Source organism: Mytilus galloprovincialis, chromosome 11 (assembly GCF_965363235.1).
Source record: "Mytilus galloprovincialis chromosome 11, xbMytGall1.hap1.1, whole genome shotgun sequence".
In the NCBI taxonomy this organism is placed as follows: domain Eukaryota; kingdom Metazoa; phylum Mollusca; class Bivalvia; order Mytilida; family Mytilidae; genus Mytilus; species Mytilus galloprovincialis.
This window is the reverse complement of record NC_134848.1, coordinates 59422328-59443881: the sequence shown is the minus strand read 5'-3', so window position 1 is coordinate 59443881 and position 21554 is coordinate 59422328. Positions and strand designations below refer to the sequence as shown.

The 21554-nt window shown below is 32.1% G+C and overlaps 2 protein-coding genes across 4 annotated transcripts in view; one reads left to right on the top strand and one right to left on the bottom strand.

The window, feature by feature from the left end:
- LOC143052488 (cytoplasmic aconitate hydratase-like) overlaps nucleotides 1-3665 on the bottom strand; it is a 28789-nt gene extending 25124 nt beyond the window's left edge. For both annotated transcript variants that reach the window (XM_076225530.1, XM_076225531.1), the window contains exons 1-2: nucleotides 3619-3665; nucleotides 337-429 (exon numbers count right to left, since the gene is read on the bottom strand). In XM_076225530.1, coding sequence (XP_076081645.1) covers nucleotides 337-429; nucleotides 3619-3634 — 109 coding nt within the window. In that variant the 5' untranslated portion in view covers nucleotides 3635-3665. The remainder of the gene's footprint in view (nucleotides 1-336; nucleotides 430-3618) is intronic.
- Nucleotides 3666-7551: 3886 nt separating this feature from the next.
- On the top strand, nucleotides 7552-20889 carry LOC143052486 (solute carrier family 25 member 44-like). 2 transcript variants are annotated; one of them, XM_076225529.1, is made up of 4 exons: nucleotides 7552-7628; nucleotides 10919-11799; nucleotides 12224-12351; nucleotides 15974-20889. In XM_076225529.1, exons 2-4 carry the CDS (start codon nucleotides 11136-11138, stop codon nucleotides 16160-16162), a joined length of 981 nt encoding a protein of 326 aa, XP_076081644.1. In that variant the 5' UTR covers nucleotides 7552-7628; nucleotides 10919-11135; the 3' UTR covers nucleotides 16163-20889. The 2 variants fall into 2 exon arrangements, with proteins under 2 accessions (XP_076081644.1, XP_076081643.1); XM_076225528.1 differs by having other exon boundaries at nucleotides 7562-7688.
- The last annotated feature ends 665 nt before the right edge of the window (nucleotides 20890-21554 follow it).

Here is a 21554-nt window from a genome sequence, read left to right as displayed (position 1 = left end):
CATAATTATTAGGGGTAAACCAATTTTCATGATTATTGGTGAACTTATAATTAAAATCTTCATGATGAATAATTTTGCTATAGGTTTGTATGTAGATTTTAGCAAAACCATGAGACCAAATATACAGGAAAATACATTTTTTCTTTAGTCTTGAAAATACCTGTAAATGAATCCTCCGTACCTTGTAGGACTTACTTACAATAGACATCATGGAGGCTTTGGTGCAACACTAAACTCACCTACTACAAACTCTGTGCTGACAATGACAGAAATAAAATGTTCAAGGTTTTTTATGTCATTGTACGTAATATTGTTGCAACATTAAATTATACTCACGATATCTCGGATCATTTAATGCTGACAGATTGAAGAATTTGTAGTCTTTGCCTCCAATATTAGCTGTTTGCACCAAACGCTGGAAGGGGTTTTCTGAAGAAAAAATTAAACGATATGGATATGTTATGTATTTATTTGACAGGCTTGAAACCACTTTTGAGTTGGGATATTGTTCTGATCCATGAAGTCGCAAAATTAATCGCTGATAAACATGATAAACATTCGTTGGTTTACAGTTTATTTTGAACATAAACTTATCAAAGATATTAATTAGATTTTGCATACAACTGCAGTATGAACTATCACAAAATAATGACTTTTCTTAGTCTTTTCATTTTTTCTTAAATTTGATTATATCTCAATAGACAGAACATTTTTCACTTTGAATAGAAAGCAGGCAAAATGAAAAACATTCATAAAATGCTAAAACTGTCCTTAAACATTAAATCATCGATCATATACAGTCAGGGGACTTACTAAAATAAGTGATTTAGAAAATCACTCATTTAAGTAACAATATTTCCACAAAGGTTGGAAGTTAGAGTTATCTTTCTTTAATAATCACCTATTTAAGTAGTACAAATTAATCACTAGAAGAAGTGATTTAATTTTATTGTAGCTTTAAATATAGAATACTAATGATCCAGGGACTAATTATGTTTCTAAAATTATCAGAACCAACATCTGTGTTGATAGGATGACCAGGTCATTTCAGGTGATGACCTTGTACTGAATCTAGGATAATGACATAAAAATCACTTGTTTAAGCAGGCCCGTAGCCAGGAATTTCCAAAGGGGGGTTCGTTGGCCTCAAAAACTCGACTTTAACAGTCACAATTCGAACGTTGACTTTAACAGTCATTATTTGTTTTCAAAGGGAGGGGGGGTCGTCTAAACCCCCCGAACCCCCCTGACTACGGGTATGTTAAGTATCATACCTATATTTCCTTCCCAAAAATCACTTCTTTAAGTATCATTATTTTAATAACCCCCACTAATTTCAACACCCCTGAACAGTGAAATTTTTATCGCAAACAGTAGAATTTTATTACATAATCTGAAAGATGAAACCTTGAACTTCACAGGAAAAATACTCCCACTGCTGGGAAAAATCTGTTAAAAAAGTATCAGTTCATTATGTAAAGCCATTATTATAGCATTTTTTCAACTAAAATAGAATTTGCAGCTAAATGATAGCATTAAAGGCATAAACCTTGCCACTGAAAAGAAGCAAAAAGGTCATTTTTTTTTCAATTTTACTAATGAAAAGATATTATTTAAAATGTGTTTAAAATTTTGGTAAAACTACAAAATCACAATTTGTGACAGAACTTTGAATTTGTACTTTAATAAGTGATTTTTATTAAGTAAGTCCCCTGACTGATATACATAGATTTTTCCTAATACATGTAAAAATTGATATTTTGTTACATGTACCATGATAACATGTAAATATCTGTTTAATTTGTATTCAAATAAAATCAATGGGTCACCAATACATGTATAAACCAATCTGCTACTGTGTTTGTAATACACTACATGTAGTACTGTACTAAAACATTTTGTAAAATATTGAAAACAATCACAATGGCTTTATGCTTAAATTGACATTTTGTAATTTTGTTGTATTTATCATCAAGAACATCACAGGCTTGTACAGTTCATCTCTACAAGCCAACTGAATCCCACTAAAATGTTCAGTAAATTGAGCTTCAGGCTAGCTTGTGGATTAATATTATTAAGTGTAAATTTACCTGGAATCATTGCATCCATTTTAAAAACAAATCTGTTGCTGAGTTACATATTTAGTTTTTCATGATTTTTTGGGGTACATTAATTAGGCCATTAGTTTTCTCGTTTGCTTTACATTTGTTATTTGAGGTTTTTTTTTATAGCTTACTATACGGCATGGGATTTGCTCATTGTTGAAGGCTGTATGGTGACCTATAGTTGTAAATTTCTGTGTCATATGGTCTCCTGTGAAGAGTTGTATCATTGACAATCATACGGTCATACCACATCTTTTTAATACTTATGTTAAAAGAACAAATTATGACCTTAAACATGCTAAAAGAGAATGTGTATTAACTAGAGTATGTGATTTCACTTCCAAAATTACAAATGCAATGACCAGGGTACAATTCTGTCCAGTATAGAACCACTCTTCAATCGGCAAAGGGAATTTATTTGTTTAAAATGTGTGTAATAACAGAATCGAATTGATAACTGGCAAATGGACTATTGGACCCAATTTTGACTAGGGAGAACATGATTCAACTTCGAACATTACAAATCCACCAAACAGGATTCTTTCCTGAATTCCTTTGGAGATTTAGCCACTGTATACATTCATCCTAAATGGAGTTTACATATAATTATATAAGAAGCATCACCACAACTTTAATATGGGGACGAAGTCCCCTATTACAGTAGAAAAAGCAATCAAAAAATCAAAAAAAATCAATCGTGAAAATCCCAAATTTTCATTGTACTAATGAATGAATGAACTCAAAATCATTCAAATTTTTGTTGTCGCTTTTTTTAATTCCTGCATTTCATGTATTTGCGCAGAATGTAGAAATCTACTTCCTTCTTCTGGTCTCGTTGTCGTGAGACTTTGAGTAGTCTAGTAAAATATAGGAACTTAAGGAACACACTACCAATATTTCATTTTTTTTATTCTTTGTCTATGATATGAATTAACGTTACCTGATGTATTGCGTTTCTTTGTTTACATTGAACATGACGTCATAACTTAAATAACGTCACATTAAAATCCCCAACAACTGAACAACAGAACCAAAATCAGAAACGTTACGGTATTTCCGTTTCTTTTTTTTTTTAACAAATATGTAAGTTACAAAAAAAATAATTCATACAGACTTCGCTCCCAGTCCCATTCACAGGTAATGCCTGTCTCATATTAAATAGGAAAGCTGACACTATAGCAACATGTATTATTTCTACAGTTATGATGTAACATGTAGAGATGAGAGACTCACATCATGAAATATTAAAACAATTAACTGTGTATGATTTTATTCTTATTTAAGTCGATATGATCATATCTCCCAATCTTGTAAATTTTAAAGACGACCTATTTTATGACCTTGCGATTGTTATAACAGGATCTAAGGAAATATGGGTTGACAAGTGATATGAATATATACAAAAATACGTGGGAATCTAAATGTGGATAAGATGAACTACTGTGTCTACTAAAAAGGAATAGTCTAATGTTTTCTTTATAAAGAATGGCAGAAATATAGCAAATTTTAAAACCTGTTGTGGTCGCCATTTTCACTTTTGCTTCCGTCACGTGTGACAATGTCAAATGAATAAACGCAAGATTTCTTTTTATCAAATTCTATTTTGAGAATGGTAGGTACAAAAACCAAAAATAAAAAAAATGACGAAAGTGTAAAAGGATCTAAAAGCTAATAAATTATGAAATAAATTTTACAGAATAAACGGGATGAAATTTAGATTTTCAATTCAACACTATATTTATTCTACTGAATGCGTTTTCCCAGTTCAAACTTTTACAACTTTATGATTGATTGGTTGATTGATTAACTGATTGATTGGTTGAGTAACTTGATGACTAATTGTGTTGATGACTGATTGATTTGATAATGGTTGATTGATTTCTTGGTTGGTTTGTTGATCAATCAATCAATCAATCAATCAATCAATCAATCAATCAATCAATTACTTAGTCTTTTTTTATGTTGTGTTTTGTGTACTAGTGTTTGTGGGTTTGTCCCGGTTTTTTTTAAAACAATGCATTGTCAGTTTATTTTCTATTTATGAGTATATAAAAAAGAAGATGTGGTATGATTGCCAATGAGACAACTATCCACAAAAGACCAAAATGACACAGACATTAACAACTATAGGTCACCGTACGGCCTTCAACAATGAGCAAAGCCCATACCGCATAGTCAGCTATAAAAGGCCCCGATAAGATGAATGTCGCTCTGGTATCTTTTGCCCCTCTTTTACTTAATCGATTGAGGAATTGTTTTAATGATTCATTGATTAATTTGAGTTTAGTGCTATATGTGTAACCGGAGAGCATGTATCCCCCCCCCCCCCCCCCCCCAGAAAATCAAATGGTTGCTGCCTTAGGTCGTTAGTTTTTCTGTTTAACATTTTTCATTTCGGGGCCTTTTATAGCCGATTATGCGTTATGGGCTTTGCTCATTGTTGAAGGCCGTACGGTGACATATGGTTGTTAATTTCTGTGTCAATTTGGTTTCTTGTGAAGAGTTGTCTCATTGGCAATCATACCCGACATCTTCTTTTTTATATGTTCAATGACAAGACGAATGCAATGCAAACATGCGTTATTTCTATTCTATTCTCTGTAAATTCAATTCACAACTCTCCTAGAATAAGGACGATTTAGAGCTTCAAATGTTTTTTGACGACAGCATGTTTCAGTACATATACCCGTATCTTCTTTTTTTTTATTTCAGATAGATTTGTGAAACTTTAAACAATCCAAATATCAATCAAAAGCCTAAATAGTATGCAACCTATGTTCTCTGGCAGGACTAGAGTATCTTTGAAATCGCCCACTTGAGAGACAATATTTACTCTAGTATACAACAGTACCTAATCCAGACGTTTTCATCATATTGTCTGAAATTGACATGGTATATATACCCTATATAGATGATGTTCTTTCACTAAACAATTCAAAATTTGGTGACTATGTGGAACGCATCTATCCAATCGAACTAGAGATAAAGGATACTACAGATACAGTTAAGTCGGCTTCATATCTTGACTTACATCTAGAAATTGACAATGAGGGTCGGTTGAAAACAAAACTTTACGACAAAAGAGATGATTTCAGCTTTCCAATTGTGAACTTTCCATTTCTAAGTAGCAACATTCCAGCAGCACCTGCATACGGGGTATATATCTCCCAATTGATACGATATTCCCGTGCTTGCATTTCCTATCATGATTTTCTTGATAGAGGTTTGCTGCTCACAAGGAAGCTATTAAACCAAGAGTTCCAAATGGTGAAGTTGAAATCATCCCTTCGTAAATTTTACGGACGCCATCACGAGTTGGTTGACCGTTATGGAATAACCGTTTCACAAATGATATCGGATATGTTCCTTACGTCGTAACTACAATCCCCTTCCCTTTCATGAATATGACCTACCGAATTAGACTATTTACCGGATTTGTAATCACTTAAGCAACACGACGGGTGCCACATGTGGAGCAGGATCTGCTTACCCTTCCGGAGCACCTGAGATCACCCCTAGTTTTTGGTGGGGTTCGTGTTGTTTATTCTTTAGTTTTCTATGTTGTGTCGTGTGTACTATTGTTTTTCTGTTTGTCTTTTTTATTTTTAGCCATGGCGTTGTCAGTTTGTTTTAGATTTATGAGTTTGACTGTCCCTTTGGTATCTTTCGTCCCTCTTTTTTTATACATGTTATAATGTCTTAATGTTTTGGTCAATTTTGATTCATTGTCTCTTTTAACAAATTTTTTAAATACACTTCGATTTTATGATTATCCCCCTGCACAGAACCCCTTTACCTTTAAAAGTAGTATACGATTTTCTATTTCTGATCTGTTCATATTTGATATGTTCTGCCGCTAGACCAATGCTTGGTTAGATTTATTAAGCTCTTCACCGGTTGTTAATAATAAATACAATATTATTTGTCTAGTAATGCACTCTGTTTACTTTCTTCTGAAAATAAGTCGACGGTTTGAGTAAAGGTTGTATCCCCTGTTGCCTGCGTGACAGCAGAGACATATAGTATTTATAGAAAAATTTATAGATAATTTATTGGCATGAGACAACTTTGTGTCATTGAAATAACTATTGCATATTGATTTTTTACTCTAATTTTAAACAAGTCACTTGCAAATTTAGATATTATACATTTGTATTTAAGCACAAAAACAAGTATGAATGTTTCAATTTAAACAATAATATATGAATACTATTTCGAAAGACAGATAATAATGGATCACAGTTTATGCGGAAGATTTATTTTTAAATAACAAAATATACGTTTTAATCAAGGACAATATCGTTCATGATTGTCTATATATATTTTTATTTATATTTATTGACTTACTTATATACAATTTTGAAATCTAAAATGTAAAAATGCAATAACACTTTAGATGTAGCATCCTCGGTAGCATCGTGCATATCCCCATTTATATTAAGGACAAAACAATCAATGATTAATTTTTTTTAGGAAAAAAATTATTGTTATAAAATCTTATTATTGTATTCTCCCGGGCGCTAATTTTCCTTCCCCGGGCGCTTTTTCTTTTCCCTTGCGCTCTCGGGCGCTCCCGGGCGCTTTTTAGTAGGACCGAAGATTTCAAATGATACCTTATCAGCAATCAAAATTCAATCAACAGTAATTAAAAGTAATTATAAAATAAAGTGTAACGATGCAGCAAAGAATTTTATTTAATTAATATAAATTTGGTAAATATTCTGTATTTAACTTTTAATAGATATACATAAATATCAATATATATATACATGTATATATTTCGTTCATGAATGTAACATATACATACATGTATCATAAATGAATATAGGGCGAACGAACCCAGGGCGAACGAACTATCAGGGCGAACAAACTCAGTGCGAACGAACCTAGGGCAACATGTAATCAGGGCGAACGATACCGATACCCATATAACCGCCTTACCGAGCGCCTCGGAGCCGAGCGCTCAAACATTGTCAAATTATCGATATTGATAGAAGTCGTAAAACTGCATGGATATTGGAAAAATATGATTATATACAAAATATATATGTATGGCATTTGAAATCAAACCAGATAAAATAATTGTAAATATATGAAGTAAAACAACGCAAGCTTAACATGTTTAATGAGATTATAAAATATGTACACATACTAAGATCCATTCACATTTTTCAAGAGTCACATAATTAAAAGCTATTTATAATTAAAAAATGAATAAAGAAAAAAATATGAATACCGAAAACTGCAATGAATTATTTTTTATAGCCTCAGTCAATCATACTTCGTAATTCCTAGGATTTGTATAGTAAACATTGATTACTATACAAATCCTTGGTATTTCGATTTATTCCGTTTCATTTTGTTCGTTAAGTTTCGTTTCGTTTATTGCGTTTCAATTTCGTTTCTCATTTTAGCACAATCCAGTTTAAAGCGCCTAGATAAAATCCGTCCTTTATTCAGACTTAAACTTCCGTTGTGGAAAGTTGTCTGCTATCACAATCTCAGGGTCAGATTGCATAAATAGTATGCTATTACAGGCTACACGTTTGTTTTTAATGCACACAGAATATACCACAAAGAAAAGTAAACCTTGTTATATAGTAACACATATGATACTTCTGTTATAGTTTGTAAATCTAAGGCTGTCCACTGATATCAACAAAGGTGCTTGTACAAAACTGTCACAAAAACATGTCAAGTTACAGTCAGATACAGGATCATACAGGGAAGAGTTACATAAGAGACATATAAATCCCTTAGAGAGACATTGTTCAGAGAGATTTTGATGATTTGTTTGGTGACATCCCATAAGTCCGACAACCATTATTCCGACAGCCCATTACTCGGACAGCCCACTATTCTGACAGCCCATTACTCCGACAGCCCATTATTCCGACAACCCATTACTCTGACAGCCCATTACTCCAACAGCCCATTATTCCGACAACCCATTACTCCGACAGCCCATTATTCGGACAATCCTTTTTTCTTACATGTATAGGTAAATTTTCTCTAAAAAGACCAACTCCTTTCTCTATATGATATTTGTGGTTGTCCGTTTTGATTCCAATTATTCCTTCCATTTGGGAAATTTTTCTCAGTATATTGGAGTTGATACACATGCTTATAGCAACTGCTCAGTCCTTACCCTCGTCCCTATTTCGTTTTACATGTCTAGGTACTTCATTTATCTTTATATTTCATTGTGTGTGTGTCGACTATTAAGTCTGTGCTGTGTTATTAGTTTGCTGTTTTTTGCATGTGTGTCTTGATTTACCTTCTTTTACTAGACCTTCGGTTCCCCCTTTTCGCGTATCAGGGGAATGAGGTTTCCCCACTATTGACTACATAAATAAATATATCAGAGTTGGATAACACTACCCGTCCTCTTTGGTCGCAACACTTTGCCTCCTTGTATCACTCATCTGAGTTTTATTTAAATCAATTTAGTCGCAAAAATAATGGACTAATGTAGCGTCAGTCAAAATAAGAAAAACAAAGAGACAAATACATACCCAGATCCTTAAAAATAAATAAATATTGGCTCAGAAAAGATGCATGAGCAATTCCAATTATGAATATGGTATCATGTTCAGGAATGTGAATCCACGAAAATACGGAGACAGTACATAGCACTTCCAATAGCGATAGATCAGACATAGTCTGAGAGATGACACTCAATACATTTGTAGGGATACCAATTTTATATCCTGTGCTTATTTTAAAATCTAGAAAAATATGCCTCTTTTATAATGGTTGATGGAGATGCAGGACTGATGATTTACAACAAAACTTATTTTTACGAAAAACAAATATGACGGACATGAATATTTCAGCAACTTCTATCTAAATATTCATATCGGGTCAGTGACTGTATATATGTCATAGAAATATACAGTCAACACATTTTGGCTGCTTAAATAGAACGAGTGCAATATAAAAGCCAATAACAAACCATTAAAAAATCTAAGACATTCTTGTCTCGTTTGTGTCTTTGTCAAATTGTAAAAACTTAGTACATTATATATATGTGTTTTGTGGGAAACTTGACACTTATTTTTCATTTAAAGATTGTTTTTAAGAAGAAAAATATTTAGATATCATTGATTTTAAGAAAGGTAGTTCAAATGTTAATTCAGAATCGGTGCCCTTCCATTACATTAAGAATTGAAAATGCTACATACATGTACTCAAAAAATTGTATTGTACAGCTGATAAAATTGAGGATGAGCGTCATTTTTCAATCGAATGCTCACTTCAAGGTTTATATAAGTCAGTTATACTGTGTGATGCTTTTTCAGATTCACAACTCAAAATCTTCCTGTCTACCGAAATATTTTGGCGGGGGTATCATGAGTAGCTCGCATCATCAATGGTTGTTCTTGATTTATATGCTCTTTAAAGATCCTTTAATTTGGTAAATGAAATACAAAATGTATTCTATATACATGATATACAGATTTCGAATTGAGTATATATAAAGTATTCGAACTACCTTAGCCTTATGTTATATATATATGGAGTTATTTCTTAAAATATATGTTATTACATACATGTATCTAAACGTAATAATACAGACAGACAAATTTTATTTTACCCTGATACCCTGATACTTGATTTGATAAGTGTCTGACTTATGGGTTGTCGGAGTATTGTACTGTTGGAGCAATGGGTTGTCGAACTATTGGGTTGTCGGACTAATGGGTTGTCGGACTAATGGGCTGTCCGACTAATGGGCTGTTGGAATAATGGGGTGCAACCATTGGTTCCCCAAGGTGTGCTCCAGTTCTTTTTGTAAATCTGAACCACTCAATTATATTAATTACCCAGTATTACCCAATAAAACTCGGTAAAACCCTGGTTTTCCCAATATTTCCCACTGGGCTGCATAATACTCATAAAAACTGTGTTTTTGCCAACCCTAGTCTACCATGTCTATGCTAAAGGGCTATGGTATGTTACAAGTGTGATGGTTTGTGCTATTCTGACAATGGAACACGATAAAGCCTGATGTGCAGTTTTTGTGCTAGCCTAAAGTCAAGATTAGTTTTTCCTCTCACATGTGATTGTTTAACAAATAAAAGAAGCTGAAGCTAGCAAAGTTGAACAACATTCTGACATTACAAATACAAGTCGATTGCGAACTAAATCATTCACATGCCAGTCTGTAATATTTTTGATCGGTTAACTTGATTTGGTTAAAAAAAATTATAGGGGCTTCAGAAACAACCATAAACAATTAAAATAAGAAAAATAAAGGCGTGATTTATATTCAAAATCAAATAAGAAAAACAGCAACAACCAAACGACTACTACAGTACTAAATTACATCTAAATAGATTCATGGCGTGAAACTATTTTTATAAAGTTAATACCTAAGTTACTGCAATGTAAATCATTTCACTTTTTAACAACTATCATACATTAAATAAAAATAAAAAGATTAGGTAAAAATGTCAATGAGACAACTATTCACCAAACACCAACTGTACATTATTTGTAGTTAATGTTGCAACTGATAACCAAACAGCTTTTAACATGGAATCTTCATTTGTTTTGTTTTCTATGCATTTTATTTACATTGTCAAGGAAGCACAAGTAGTCATATTTGCTGTATTTTATCATGTTTTTATATGTTATACAAAGTGTAAAATATATAATTGTTTGTTGTCAACCAATAAGATAAGAATTACAGATTCTAATAAAACATAACACATACATTTGTACATGTCTTGTTCAGACGTATAATGATTTTTTTACTATTTGCTGTTAAAAGATATGCAAGACTTTCATTTAAATTTCATCTTTTGTAGATATGATAACCTGTTTTAAAAAATGCTTAGCACATTTTTAAAGAATTATGCAGAAAGTGAAAACTATTCAACCCTGACATAGTATATTTAGTGAACCAATATGGAGAGGGCTCTAAGGATTATCAAAGCATAACAAAATTATAAAAAAATATAAGCAGGAAAACAAATTGAAGCCTTTAAACCAAATCAAGAGTCAAAATATAAACAATAAGAAAATATGGAGTTGAGCAGAGATCTAGAGAATGAAATTCATGTGGTTGAATTCCATATGCTGGACAAAATTAAATTTTATCCATTAACTTTAATGACAAGTTTAAGTGTCCGAGGTTTACTGTATCCACTCACACTGGTAAGAACTCGTTTACAAACACAGACTGGTAAAACAGTGTACAAAGGAATGTTTGATGCCATCGTTAAAATCGGTAGACGTGAAGGATTCCGTGCATTCTATCAAGGATTTGGTGTTAGTTGTATACAGATCCCTTCTTCTGTGATTTATATCACTATTTATGAAAGTGTAAGACAATACTGGGCGGCAAGATTAAATAACACCCACATTGCTTCAATGGTGGCTGGATTCTCTGCGTCATGTGTAAATCAACTTTTTATAGTTCCTTTAGACATTGTGTCCCAACATTTAATGTTAATGGAAGGAAAAAAATCTGCTTCAAATAAACGCATCGAGGAGAAACTACAGAAATTACAAAAAATACATATCAGCGATGAAATTAAAAACAGTAAGTTTGGTGCAGTGAGGGCAATATGTCGAGAGATAATGCAATCAGATGGTTTACGTGGCTTCTACAAAGGATCTGGTGTGTCTTTAGCTGTTTACTCCGCAGGAAGTGGATTTTGGTGGCTGTTCTATAATTTATATGGAAGTAAGTCAATGTATAGAGGGTTTATTGTAGAACTAGCTGTCCATCAAATTAACACTTCATCAATTTTTAGGTCAGTTAACTTAAATGCTTAATTTGGAAAAAAAATTACGACTGAGTTTTAGTATAATGGTACACTTTCTTGAAAGAAAAGTTATTGGGAAAATAGCATAATTTATAAATAATATTTTAAGTGAATGTCTATTTATGATCTTAGTTAAAACTTTCCCTTTATTATTAATAATTTCACACATGAATTTAATATATACTTTTGTTTTTGGAAAAGCATTTGAAATTGACTGTTTATTTAAGTTCTACTTCTTATGGTCCTTCTTGTTTGTCTAAAGAAAAGCCTAACAATCAACAAAGAAAGGGCAACCATGCAGAGTTAAAATGATGATTGCCTAAATATTATACTATTTTGTAGCTTGGATGATTGAAATTTTCCCAGTATCTACATCAAGACTTGCACTTAAAATGGTTGCGGCTCCTTTGGCTGGAATCAGTTCTGTTATATTGACCAATCCATTTGATGTGTTAAGAACCAGAGTTCAGGTATGGTTTAATTTGTGTTGACCAATCAATTAGATGTATTTAGAACACGAGTTCAGGTAAGTCCTGCACAGTCCAGGCTTGTAAAATGTCTGTCTGGCCTGTAAAATTCATCTGAGTTGACCAATAAAATCCAACTAAAATTTTCTGAAAATTCAGACTTAGATTCAAATTTATATTGTGAAGACTGCTGTTCTGTATTAACCAATGACATTTTGAGAATCAGAGTTCAGGTATGTCTTGTTTTCACCAATCCTTTTGACGTGTAAAGAACAAGATTTCAAGAATGTTATGTATTGACCAATCCAAGGGCTCTTAACCTTGTCATTTCCATTGGTTTACATATATCAGTGAAATCAATGAATGTGTTTGTAGATATATGTTTTTGTGTTCTGTTAAATTGTTCCTTTTAAAATTGTTATACAATGATGATTGATGTACCAATATTCTGACTATTTTATTTATGAGAGGGGGTAGGAGGGGTCTTGATCCCGAAATCCCGGGCTAAAAAATACCTGATCCCGAAATCCCGGGCTTCAAAACACGAAATCCCGAGGTCCCGAAATTCGAAAAAAAGAATTCCCGGATCCCAAAAAGGGTCAATCCCGAAATCTCGAGCTTAAAAACACCCGATCCCGGAGTCCCGATAAAGGTCCTATCCCCCCTCATTTATTGTGTCTGTTTAGTTTACTCATCAATGTAAATATAACGGAATTTGATGAGACTGTCATCAAAGTGAGAGGGTTAGCACTATAAAACCAGGTTTAATCCACCATTTTCTACATTTGAAAATGCCTGTACCAAGTCAGGAATATGACAGTTCTTGTTCATTCGTTTTTGATGCGTTTTGTTATTTGATTTTGCCACGTGATTATGGACTTTCCGATTTGATTTTCCTCTAAGTTCAGTATTTTTGTCGAGCCTGCAACTTTTGTTGCAGAAAGCTCGACATAGGGATAGTGATCCGGCGGCGGCGGCTACGGCGGCGGCGGCGGCTACGGCGGCGGCTACGGCGGCGGCGTTAGCTAACTTCTTAAAAGGTTTATATTTTAGAAGGTGAAAGACCTGGATGCTTCATACTTTGTATATAGATGCCTCATGTTACGAAGTTTCCGTCAGTCACATGTCCAATGTCCTTGACCTCATTTTCATGGTTCAGTGACCACTTGAAAAAAAAGTTCAGAATTTTTGTAATGTTGAATTCTCTCTTATTATAAGTAATAGGATAACTATATTTGGTATGTGCGTACCTTGCAAGGTCCTCATGCCCGTCAGACAGTTTTCACTTGACCTCGACCTCATTTCATGGATCAGTGAACAAGGTTAAGTTTTGGTGGTCAAGTCCATATCTCAGATACTATAAGCAATAGGGCTAGTATATTTGGTGTATGGAAGGACTGGAAGGTGTACATGTCCAACTGGCAGGTGTCATCTGACCTTGACCTCATTTTCATGGTTCAGTGGTTATAGTTAAGTTTTTGTGTTTTGGTCTGTTTTTCTCATACTTTATGCAATAGGTCTACTATATTTGTTGTATGGAATGATTGTAAGGTGTGCATGTCTAGTGGGCAGATGTCATGTGACCTTGACCTCATTTTCATGGTTCAGTGGTCAAAGTTAAGTTTTTAAGTTTTGGTCTTTTTATCTAATATTATATGCCAAAGGTCAGCTATATTTGGTGTATGGAAATATATTATGATCTATATGTCAGTCCCGCAGGTTTATTTGACCATGACCTCAATTGCACGGTTCATTGCACAGTGTTAAGTTTTTGTGTTTTGGTCTATTTTTCTTAAACTATAAGTAATAGGTCAACTATATTTGTTGTATGGAAGCTTTGTTAGCTGTACATGTCTGTCTGGCATGGTTCATCTGACCTTGACCTCATTTTCATGGTTCATTGGTCTTTGTTTAGCTATCTTGGTTAATGTTAAGTTTATGTGACAGTTGTAATAAAGCTTTATACTTAGGACTTTCAACATAATATCAATGATTAGTAAAGAAGGCGAGACATTTCAGTGTGTGCACTCTTGTTGTGATTTTACTTTTTACATGGGAGATAATAACATAAATAGTTAATAAATCGAGAGGCTCAAACCATCTTTCATTTTTAAGTTGAAAATCTAGTATAAATTTAAAAGAAAGTTTGGAGACCTGTAAGTGGAAATAACTCTAACATTCTTGAAAAAGAAAATTCAAATTCGACAAATGTTTATTTATTGGGGAAAAAATAAAAGAAACTTTTCTTCAATTGATTCATTATGATGTTTAAATATGGGGATAAGATATGTTACAAGTGACAGGATATGACATACAAAATTTCGTTTTTCAATGATTTTATTTTATTGAGTGAATATACATCATAACATGTACTTAGAGGAGATAATGTAAATTCAGAAATTATTGTGATGAACATTTTTATTATTACAAAAATGTGACAGGGTTAAAATCACAATAATTTTAACTCCCATTTAGAAATTTTCTATATGAATTAAACAGGAATTTTCTCAATATCGCAAATTTTAAAATGGCATGTTAGTCTAAAATGACAAAATCGCAATAATAAGTGCACACATTCTGAATTTACAGTAGATTAGACTTGATATTTGGAACCCCTGCTTCAAATTTTCAAAACAAAGTCCCATTTTGACTTAAAAGGTACCATATAAAATAAGGAGATGACAGAGGTATGATTGTCAATATGACAACTATCCTCAAGAGAATCCAAATACATAGATTTTAGCAATGATAGGTCATCATACAGCCTTCAACAATGATCAATACCCATACTGTATAGTCAGCTATAAAAAGCCTGACATGCCCAAATGTGAAACATTTCAAAGGAAAAAGCCTGATTTATTACAAAACAATAATGGAAAAAAATATAACGACAGCAACTAATGGCAACCATTGAATTACAGGGTCCTGATGTGGGACAGGTACATACTGAATGTGGAAATGAGAGGGGTTAACATGTTTTTGTTTGTACTCAATCCTCCACTAACCTGGGACTATATTCATGCTGAACTCATTGTTCCTCTTTTGAAAAACCTTACCTATTAGACATTAAGAAGAATATTATATAAAAAAAGGAGATGTGGTATGATTGCCAATGAGACAACTGTCCACAAGAGACCAAAATGACACAGACATTAACAACTATAGGTCACTGTACAGCCTTCAACAATGTGCAAAGCCCATACCGCATAGTCAGCTATAAAAGGCCTGATAAGACTATGTAAAACAATTCAAACGAGAAAACTAATGGCCTTATTTATATAAAAAAATGAAAGAAAAAAAATATGTAACACATAATCAAACGACAATCACTGAATTACAGGCTCCTGACTTGGGACAGGCACATACATAAATAATGTGGCGGGGTTAAACATGCTAGCGGGATCCCAACCCTCCCCTAACCTGGGACAGTGGTATAACAGTACAACATAAGAACATAGAAAACTAAAGATTAAGCACCCCACCAAAAACTCGAGTTATATCAGGTGCTCCAGAAGGGTAAGCATATTCTGTTTTTTACATATTGGTACAAAATGTATTTGTCAACACTATGTATGCTTCTAGAAAACAAGTGAACCATCAGACTAATTTAAACTGTATTTTCCAGGTACTTGGTGAGAGTTATAATGAAACATTAAAGATTTTATGGCGAGAGGAGAGATGGAATATACTGACCAAGGGAATCTCTGCAAGAATGACCACCAGCTGTTTATTCTCTTTGATGATTGCTTTTGGCTATGAATCAGTTAAACGTTTTAGTTTAAAGGAAGAGTTCAAAGCTGATGTAAGATGGTGATGATAGAGATTTTTAGGTTATTTAGATGTTTTATTCAGGGTGAATATATGATTGTTTGTAGAGGATGATGATGATAGTGATTTCAGAGTGGAAGATGTGAAAGATAGGATTAATTTTAGTTTTATGTCTGAAAGATTAATGATAATTTTAGTTTTATGTCTGAAAGATTAATGATAATTTTAGTTTTATGTCTGAAAGATTAATGATAATTTTAGTTTTATGTCTGAAAGATTAATGATAATTTTAGTTTTATGTCTGAAAGATTAATGATAATTTTAGTTTTATGTCTGAAAGATTAATGATTTATTTAAGAATTTTGTTTGTTTATTTGAACATGTTGAAAGGATTGTAAGGTTTTTGTCATTATTATAGATTTGTTAATTATTATACTAAACCAATTTTTTACATGCAACTATACAACTAGCCCATATATCCTAACTAGTTAAGTTATGTATGCCCTTTCTGGAAAAAATCTAGCTAGGCTGTTGGTTAACAAGGTAAATGAAAAACAGCTAATATAGGCTGCCTAACCATATCAACAAAGAATTTTACTTAAGGATATTTCAAAAACAATTGGTACTCAGGGTGGGCAATTCAAAATTGCACAACTTTATATTTTATTCTAAAATATAAACTTAAATACTTTTCAATACAGTGTCAATACCAATATTGCCTTTTTATTTGTAAATAGGTCTATTGTTGCCTTAAAGAATAAAAGATTGTAAGTTAAACAACACAAATATTACATATTGTCATGAGTTTCAATACAGTCTATATTAAAGATTTCATTCAAAAAGTGTTTGTAGACTTTTATTTTTAATAGTATGCAATTATATATAAGAAATTTTAAACTATTTATATTTTTAAGTTTGCACACAAAACATACAGGAAAGACATATTTGTATATACTAAGATATTTATTTTTGAATTTTGTGGTGTGAGCTTAATTACACATAGAAATAGTAATCTACATCTTTTTTCACATAAATGTAGTTAGTAATGCTAAAATTGGAGTCAATACTTTTTATTGACTTTGTAATAAAATTGGTTGATTTAAAAATAGAAACAGATTCACAATGTATTTTGATTAATTCTAAGAAATTATGATCAGAACATGTAATAAGGTTCTGCACAAGCTTCCCAGTAATTCCCAAGTGTGTCAAATAATAAGTTACATGCCTTTAATAACTAAGCCAAGTTATGACAGCTAGGTCGTGTAGGTGTATCTTTTATAAGCCTTGTCTCATTAATTTAATTTGTTAAAAATTATGTATTTAGTTTCTACACAAAGTTTCAAGATTTTCCAAATGCCCACTAAAAAATTAGAAAATTTATCATTTATTTAACGAAGAACAAACATATGTTACTGTCGATTTAAAAAATTTAAGGAATAAAGAGTAGACAACTCATTAAAGTATCTGTAATAACACATGACAGATATTTTCTCTAATAGCCCTAAAGAGTTATATCCCTGACTGTTAAAAAGATTTTTTTAACCACCGTTTGTGGATGGAAATGATTAAGTATTAACAGAATTTAGAGTGCTGACCACATTGGGTTGATTGAAATAAAAAAAGAACAACAACCATATAATACTTTTAATAAAGAGATTTCTATTCTCATCAAGTATTTTTGATTGATAACAATTAATTATTAATTATGATCTATGAAACCATATTGTTATTTAATCAGAGTTTTTCATAAAGTGTTTTATAAACAGAATTTCCAGGAATGTAATGGAATTGGGGAGATGCATTAAGAAAGGGGAAATTATGTTTTGTGCCAAGAAATTAAAGCCAAATTGTTCAACTAATTTAACTTTCTTTTACAAAATTAAGACCTTAAGGAGGCTCACGGGTATTAGATTTTCATCAAACATTTATTTTTCATTACAAATTTTATTAATTACCTTTAGTAGTTGTTACTTTATCATATGGTACAAAAATCATTCCAAAAAATCAATTCGTGTTGGGACTTTAAAATGTAGATATCATTGAAAAAGCTCCAAATTATCTCCCTATGGTGCAAAAATGCCATGTTTTTGGCATTAAAATTGAAATATCTTTTTTAACTCATCCATGATCTATATTTTTTATTGTTATTTTCGAATAAGCTGTACATGAACTAAATAATTGTAAAATTTAAGCGATTTCTGTAATTTAGTTCTTTTTTTATTTCGATATTACCGGTTTTTCTCCTATTAGTTCAACAGAGAAAAAGGACATTAACAAAAATGTATGCTTCTTTCGAAGGCAGATTGTTAGCGTAAATGAATAGTGACCACATTTTTTTATTTCATTTTTCTATTAAGTTTAAGATAAAGTTCATTTATAGAAAAATGTAGCAAAATCCTATATTAAATGAAAGATTTAAATAAAAGAAATTGATTTAGACCCGCGAGCCCCCTTAATAGTGCTTAAATTTGATTAACAATCATTAAAAACTGATTATAATTGAATTATCACCAGAATAAATGGTAAAGTATAAAAAAAAATCTGTTTTAGATATTTTAAACTCCTTGCCTTGTGTAATTTGCTTATCTATTTATTAACTTATTGTATATCTATAGATTAATCAGTGTTATCCTCAAACTTGGTAACCAGGGAATTATGACATACCATCTTGTTTCTAGAAAATATAGTATCACATTCTATCAATATAGCATCACAAAATCAATGATGCTAAAAGGCTCTGGGGAGAACACTGCTTTACAGAACGCTGGGTTGTAATTTTGCAAACCTACATGTATAGAACATTTTGTCTCAAATTTGTAATTAAGGATGATGCCAATGAAGACTGAGAAATTGTTGCTGTATACATTAAACATGTGAATGAGATATTTCCAAGGGATCTTACTGAGGAGAGTTTATGAGTTCGTGGCTAATTAAAATCTGTCTGGACTCAATATATGCAAAACTATAGTCGCCGTCAGCTGAAATTCGTAGCGGTTATCGGTAAAAATAATCTAAACTATCAATCGCGTTCACTCGAGATATAGTTTTTCACATTCCATTCATAAATCGCAAAAAGAAAAACCACTACTGACCTACCTTTTAAGTGATCACACTGTAATAATCCTGACCTTCACATTTTCCAGAATATTTTCCATTGTAATTCCGCCATCTTCGTTTCTATGAGGATCATTTGTTTACATATGACATTCGTCACTGTACGCAGTTTCCTGAAATGTTCCTTTCATTGATGTGATAAGGTTTCCCGCGCTTTATGCAAATTTTATGAAATTGAACTCCACGGAAACACTTCCGGTAAAAACAATGGCTGATTCCACCATTCAAAATCGTCTATGAAAAAGTGAAGGTCAGGATTATTACAGTGTGATCACTTAAAAGGTAGGTCAGTAGTGGTTTTTCTTTTTGCGATTTATGAATGGAATGTGAAAAACTATATCTCGAGTGAACGCGATTGATAGTTTAGATTATTTTTACCGATAACCGCTACGAATTTCAGCTGACGGCGACAATAGTGAGTCAGAATATGCATCAAGATTGTGAAACTTTGTATCAACTGAGCACATACATGTATGTTATCATTTTATAACATAACTTTAAAACAATCTAAATTTCCTCTCCCTATATTACAGGTAAAGTGAAATAATGAATTATATAGCATGGGGCTATTCCAGAAAAAAATGTATGGGGGGGGGGGGTTGAAAGGCAGTTTTTATCAGCACCCGCCACCCAGACAATTGTAATTGAGTATTATAGTGCATTATAGTGTGAAAAGTTGCTCTGATACCCATCACCCATGTATTGTTAATACAATGTGCCTTCCAACCCCCCAACCCCCATACATTTTTTTCTGGAATAGCCCATACATTTTTTTCTGGAATAGCCCATACATTTTTGTGTGCATTTATTGTTAAGATTGTTGCACAATGCCCTGAATGGACAAAAATGGGAGATTTATTATTGCAATTTCAGGAAATGCTACATGCAAACAATGCTATCATAAACCAAAATGTATGTTTTTTGTTGTATGAACCTATCTGAAATTACACTACTGTATTTCTTGTTAGGATAGCTCATAACTAATTATCTGTTCAAATTTGTATGAAGGTTTCCTTCCATTAAAATAAATCATGAGTTGGATATCAAGAAAAAGATGTGGTCTTGACTTGAAAAATATACCATATTATATGTGAACTTTCTAACTAAATGTTTTTTTATTAAAAATTTTATCAGTTATTATAGTGGTATAAAAAAAAAAATAATTTAAGAGATTATTAAATCATTTTATTTGATGAAAGTACCCCGACTATCTTAGCTGCATTTGTCAAAAGCTTTGTTCTTAATTCTTAATTTGGCCTATTTGATTCCAGTCTTTTGTAGATGAAACATGTTTTCTTGTGTAAAACATTTTAAGACTGGAATCATTCTTGAGAAAGTTCATAAATCTCCTTATAAAATGTTGCTTTTAACATAATAATCAGTCTTTTGAAAATGAAAATATATGAATTTTTATTGTATTTAGTAGTAACTCCAGAATGAAACTTAGAAATAATATTTATTATCTAGAATAACTTCTTTGGAAGTTGTCAGGCTTGTGTATTATATGTATCAGTTTAAATAACATATATTCATTTAATTTTCACTTGGTTTACCATTTAGGAAGATATTAATATATTTATACATTTGTACAATTTATTATGTTTCATAATTGTTGAAATAATGTATTGTTATATGTAAATTAAAATCAGATTTTTTTTTTGTATTTCTTTGATTTTTAAATGCTTTGAGCAGTTTTTTTTTTGTATTTTGACCAATGTTTAGAAAGGCAAATATCATTGAAACTGGTTTGACCCCACAACATTTTTGTTCCAGTACAATGTGTATATCCTTTTTTGTATGTCTTCTTTTTGGAGGAGTCATTTGTTCAGGGTGTATATGTTCTGTTGAACTCTGCTGGTTTTTTTTTTGTCATTCCTATTTATGAATTACCAGCACACTATTATCAATTTGAATGCTGAAAGAATTTCTATCTAAAAAAGAAGATGTGGTACTATGATTGCCAATGACACAACTCCAACAGAGACCAAATAATGTAGAAGATAAAAACAATAGGTCAATGCATAGCCTCAACAAAGAGCAAAAACCATTCAGCATTCCAAGCTTTACAAGGTCTTCATTTACCTATAACGTTTTATAATGCTCCTGTCTTAAAAGAGGGGGCCTTAAGATTTACCTTTGTCCGTCTGTACAAATCCCTAAATTGTTTTTGATGATGTTTCTGTGCGAAATAGATAATGTCACTGGGCTTCTGAAATGTTGTAAATTACAAATTTTTCAAGAAAAAAATTTCTCACAAACAGGCTTTGAAAATTTTGGCAAAATTCATGCTTCCAAAATGTTGTATGTGAACTTGAACATTTTTG

Bases quoted from the DNA above. Each gene is read 5' to 3' on its own strand.
- LOC143052486 (XM_076225529.1), top strand. From the start codon at position 11,136: ATGGAGTTGAGCAGAGATCTAGAGAATGAAATTCATGTGGTTGAATTC. The intron at 11,800-12,223 runs GTAAGTCAATGT...ACTATTTTGTAG, and splicing joins GTTCTATAATTTATATGGAA to CTTGGATGATTGAAATTTTC. The intron at 12,352-15,973 runs GTATGGTTTAAT...TGTATTTTCCAG, and splicing joins TGTTAAGAACCAGAGTTCAG to GTACTTGGTGAGAGTTATAA.